Genomic DNA, 5,530 nt, shown 5'->3' on the forward strand with positions numbered 1-5,530 from the left:
GAGGGATGGTATGGGGAGGGAGGAGGGAGGGGGGTTCAGAGTGGGGAACACGTGTACACCCATGGCAGATTCATGTTGATGTATGGCAAAATCAATACAATATTGTAAATTAATTAGCCTTGAATTAAAATAAATAAATTTAAATTTTTAAAAAAGTGAAAAGATTGCTACAGGATTCACAGTGTCTCTAAGCATCTAACTTTTTCAGATTAAGCCTAACTCATGCATTCTTATGATAGAATCCTGGGCAATAAATTTACTTACTGTCAAAAATCTCACATTTCTAGTATATTTCTTATGACTTCCCTCAGTGTATGCTATTAGTGTAATGCTAAAAGTTGTTTCAGGAAATTCCCTGATGTCCAGTGGTTCTGACTCTGGTGCTAACACCCCTGGGGGTTTGGGTTCAATCCCTGGTCAGGGAAATAAGATCCCATAAGCTACATGGCAGAGCTTAAAAAAAAAAAATGTAGTTCCACAGCAGCATTATTCACAATAGCCAGAAAGTGGAAACAAGCCAAAAGCAACCAACTGATGAATGAATGAATAAAATGAGGTATGTTCACAAATGGAGTATTATTCATCCATAAAAAAGGAATGAAGTAATGATACATGTTGCTGCTGCTGCTGCTGCTAAGTCGCTTCAGTCGTGTCCGACTCTGTGTGACCCCATAGACGGCAGCCCACCAGGCTCCCCCATCCCTGGGATTCTTAGGCAAGAATACTGGAGTGGGTTGCCATTTCCTTCTCCAATGCATGAAAGTGAAAAGTCAAAGTGAAGTCGCTCAGTCGTGTCTGACTCTTCGTGACGCCATGGACCACAGCCTACCAGGCTCCTCTGTCCATGGGATTCTCTAGGCAAGAGTACTGGAGTGGGATGCCATTGTGATACATGTTACAACATGGATGAATCTTGAAAATATTATTCTTAGTGAAAGACTCTAGCCAAAAAAGACCATTTATTGGATGATTCCATTTATGAACTGTTTAAAAAAGACAAATTTATAAGAGAAAAGGGCTTCCCTGAGGCTCAGACGGTAAAGAACCCACCTGCCAATGCAGGAGACGTAAGAGACATAGGTTTGATCCTTGGGTCGGAAAGATCCCCTGGAGAAGGAAATGGGAACCCACTCCAGTATTCTTGTCTGGGAAATCTCATGGACAGAGGAGCCTGGTGGGCTATAGTCCATACGGGTTGCAAAAAGTCAGACACGACTGAACTTTCACATAAGAGAAAAGAGATAAATGGTTTGCAGTGGATGATGATGGTAGTTGGTGAGGGGAAAGAGGGTATGACAGCTAATGAGTATGGGATTTTGGGGGAGAGGGGTGATGAAAATGTTCCAAAGAATAACTGTGGTGATAGTTACTCTGAATATACTAAAAAAAACATTGAATTGTACACTTTAAATAGAATTTTATGGTATGTAAATTATATCTCAATGTTTGAAAAAGCAGTTATGTCGGGGACAATTTTGTCCAGGGATAGTTTTATTGTATTCAGGGATACACTTTTATCCAGGGATAAATTTTAGAACAGAGAAGTGGATGGACTTCACAACCTTCAGGCAATCCTCCATAAAATTCGATTTCTCTCAGTAGAGTTTTTGATAGGTTGAGCAACTGTGGGTTTGAGGGTATGCTGTCTGACAAAACCTTACAGCACAACGATTCTGTGTTTGCTAAAGTACAGAGCCATGTGTTTTAAAAGTCAATCTGAGTAGAAGATTAGCCAAACAAAAACCCATCCTGGAGTAGAAAGCCAAGGCCCTTCAATGTGAAGGCAGGCCAAGGGAATACACACTGTCAGAGCCAATATAACTCTCAAGAAGTAAGCTGGGATTTGCTTTAGCACACAGATGAATCAAACCACCAAATTCTAAACTAGAGAGCAACACTATAGCAATTTTACGCTGGAAAAAATTTAAAGCAATAACCAAATCTGTCATGAAAAAGAACAGCAGGAAAGATTTGGATTTGGACAATGCTATTTCCTAATGGGCCAGCCACCAAAGAGGAGCTAGTTGTAAAAGATATGCCCAGGTAACCAAATGAATTGACTTACTGAATAAGATTGTTAGTCCTGTATAGCTGACTCACATTGTTGTACAGCAGAAACTAACATAACACTGTAAAGCAACTATGCGTGTGTGTGTGCTAAGTGACTTCAGTCATGTCCAATTCTTTGTGACCCTATGGAATGTAGCCCACAAGTCTCCTCTGTCCATAGGATTCTCCAGGCAAGAATACTGCAGTGGGTACCATGCCCTCTTCCAGGGGATCTTCCTGACCCAGGGATGGAACGTGCATCTCTTATGTCTCCTGCATTGGCAGGCCAGTTCTTTACCACTAGCACCACCTGGAAAGTAACTATACGCCAATTAGAAAAAAATTGTTGGTGCTGAGCTTGATAAATGTTGGGGAATGTTTACCCAAAATGGTGACTGTGATTTTCTTTTCTTTTTTTTCACTTGGTATTATCTTTAATTAAGCACAAAGACTTTTCCAATCACATCACATAGAGATCATTTTATCCACTGCTCTGTTTGGCTGCCAATCTCTTGTCTCTCTCCTCAGCAATGGTAAGGCGAATACCCTTTCCATGGGGAAGAGAGATCCACGGTTTGTTGCCTTTGCCAATAACGAAAATGCTTGAGAGCCGTGTGGCAAAGCTGTTGCCATTCACATCTTTCACATGAACTAAATCAAAAGAATCTGGATGTCTCTCCTGGTTTGTAATCACACCAATTCTTCCCAGGTGAGCACCTCCAGTCACTATGCACAGGTTACCAGTGCCAAATTTGATGAAATCAGTAATCTTGCCAGTCTCCAAGTCAGTCTGAATGGTGTCATTCACCTTGATGAGGGGATCAGGGTAATGGATGGTATGAGCATCATGGGTTACCAGATGAGGGATTCCTTTTGTCCCCACAAATATCTTTCTTACTTTGCACAATTTATACTTGGCCTCCTCAGGTGTAATACAATGAACAGCAAAGTGATCCTTGGTGTCATAGATCAAACAAAAATTCTCTGCAGTCTTATCAGTGCTGATGACATACATAAAACCAGCTGCTGCTGCTGTTGCTAAGTCACTTCAGTTGTGTCCAACTGTGTGCGACCCCATAGACAGCAGCCAGGCTCCTCCGTCCCTGGGATTCTCCAGGCAAGAACACTGGAGCGGGGTGCCATTGCCTTCTCCAATAAAACCAGCAGGGTAGGTTATATCTGTGCGGACTTTGCCATCAATCTTAATGAAACGCTGCACGCAAATTTTCTTTACTTCATCTCCTGTTAGGGCATACTTAAGTCTATTCCTTAGGAAGATGATTAGGGGGAGACATTCCCTTAGCTTGTGGGGGCCGGTAGATGGACGAGGGGCAAACACACCAGTCAGTTTATCCAGCATCCAATGTTTTGGAGCTGCTACGTGTTTCAGGTGCTTCTTGGGACCCCAAGCCATGGCTGCACTAGGCATGAAAAGAGGTGACTGTGATCTTCTAAGGGTTGGTTTGAAGCCTTTTATTATTGTCACTCCTAGTTTTTGACAATAAAACTTCTGCATGTGGGAAAGGACAAGACATCTATCTTCTTTTTTCAAAGTGATATTAAGTTATGAAGGTACACCTAAACTGAGGAGCAACTAGAACACACACCCATTGGATGAATCAGAAAATCGATAGCAGTTTAAGTGAAATACTCCTAGTGACTCAGAGATTCTTGTTTATTTGACTAGAGGTGCACTGAATATACATTTAGGCAAAATGCCAAATGGCCACATCTTAAAGTCAATATTTTCCTGAAGCTAAGGCCAAAGATAAATAACACTATCATATTAATGAGAAAAACATCTGGAATAGAAGAGTAAATTCAAAACATTATTGAAAAATGATTTTAAATATTTGTTTACAAATGAGGTTTTCACATTATAAAATTTTGGCTTTATGATGCAGAAACACTAATTTCTCAGCACTGTCAGTTCTGTGCACTGCTTGAAGAAAATGTTTTCGGAATAGTTTTTGATAGACTTTATTTTTTAGAGAAATTTCAGGTTCACAGCAAAACTAAGTGGAAAATACAGAGATTTTTTAATATCCCTCCCACCTCCTTGCATGGATAGCCTCCCGCATTATCCACACTCTACACCCACAGTGGTACATTTGTTAAAAATCAGTCAACCTATATTGATACACGATTATCATCCAAAGTCCATAGTTTACATTAGAGTTCACTCTTGGTCTTGTACATTCCATAGGTTTGGACAAATGCATAATGACACATATCCATCATTAGAATATCAAAGAGAGTATTTTCACTGCTCTAAAAATTCTCTGAGCTCCTCATTCATTCCTCCTTATTCATTCTATTCATCCCTCACTCCCACCCCCAACCCCAGCCAACCAGTGATCTTTTTACTGTCTCCACAGTTTTGCCTTTTCCAGAATGTTATATAGTTGGAATCCTACAACACATAGCCTTTTCAGATTGACTTCTTTCACTTACTAATATGCATTTTAAGATTCTCCCATGTCTTCTTATGGCTTGATAGCTTATTTCTTTTTATCACTAAGTAGTATTCCATTATCTAAATGTACCAGTTTATCTATTCACCTGCTACAAGACATTGTGCTTGCTTCCAAGTTTTGGAAATTATGAATAAAACTTCTATAAACATCTGTGTGCAGGTCTTTGTGTGGACCTAGGTTTTCAGCTTCTTTTGGTAAATGCCAAGGAGCATGATTGCTGAATTATATGTATTTTTAGTTTTTAAAGGAACCACCAAACTGTCTCCCAAAGTGGCTATACCATTTTGCATTCCCACCAGCAATGATTGAGAATGCCTGTTGCTCCACATCCTTGCCAGCAACTGGTGTTGTCTGTGTTCAGAATTTTGGCCATTCTAATTGGTATGTACTGGTATCTCATTATTATTTTAATTTGCATTTCCCTGATAACATATGATGTGTAACATCTTTTCATATGCTTATTTGCCATCTGTATATCTTCTTTGGTGAGTGACTGTTAAGGTCTTTGGCTCATTTTTTAAAATCAGGCCTTTTGTTTTCTTACAGTTTCATTTTAAGACTTTATGTTGGATAACAATCCTTTATCAAATATGTGTTTTGCAAATATTTTTTCCCAGTCTGTGGATCAACTATTCATTCTCTTGACAGTGTCTTTTGCAGATCAGCAAGGTATTAATTTCAATGAAGTCCAACTTACTGATCCTTCCTTTTATGAATTGCGCCTTTGGTGTTTTATCTAGAGAGTCACTATCAAATCCAAGATCATTTAGATTTTCTATGTTATATTCTAGGAGTTTTATAGTTTTACATTCTACATTTAGATCTGTGATTCGTTTTGAGCTAGTTTCTTGAAGAGTGTAAGGTCTGTGTCTAGATTCTTTCTTTGCATGTGGATGTCCGGTTGTTTCAGCACTATTTATTGAAGAGACTGGTTTTGCTCCACTGATTTCCCTTTGCTCCTTTATCAAAAATCAGCTGACTATTTTATGTAGATCTATTCCTGG

General features: G+C 39.4%; 1 protein-coding gene across 2 annotated transcripts; it reads right to left on the bottom strand.

Annotated features, from left to right (window-relative positions):
- Positions 1–2,509: 2,509 nt before the first annotated feature.
- Positions 2,510–3,463, bottom strand: LOC138930031 (small ribosomal subunit protein eS4, X isoform-like). 2 transcript variants are annotated; one of them, XM_070289651.1, is made up of 2 exons: positions 3,211–3,463; positions 2,510–3,072 (listed from the first exon to the last, which is right to left on the bottom strand). In XM_070289651.1, exons 1-2 carry the CDS (start codon positions 3,461–3,463, stop codon positions 2,531–2,533), a joined length of 795 nt encoding a protein of 264 aa, XP_070145752.1. In that variant the 3' UTR covers positions 2,510–2,530. The 2 variants fall into 2 exon arrangements, with proteins under 2 accessions (XP_070145752.1, XP_070145753.1); XM_070289652.1 differs by having other exon boundaries at positions 2,510–3,060; positions 3,202–3,463.
- Between the last annotated feature and the right edge of the window lie 2,067 nt (positions 3,464–5,530).

This window comes from Ovis canadensis, chromosome X (genome assembly GCF_042477335.2).
Source record: "Ovis canadensis isolate MfBH-ARS-UI-01 breed Bighorn chromosome X, ARS-UI_OviCan_v2, whole genome shotgun sequence".
Classification (NCBI taxonomy): Eukaryota; Metazoa; Chordata; class Mammalia; order Artiodactyla; family Bovidae; genus Ovis; species Ovis canadensis.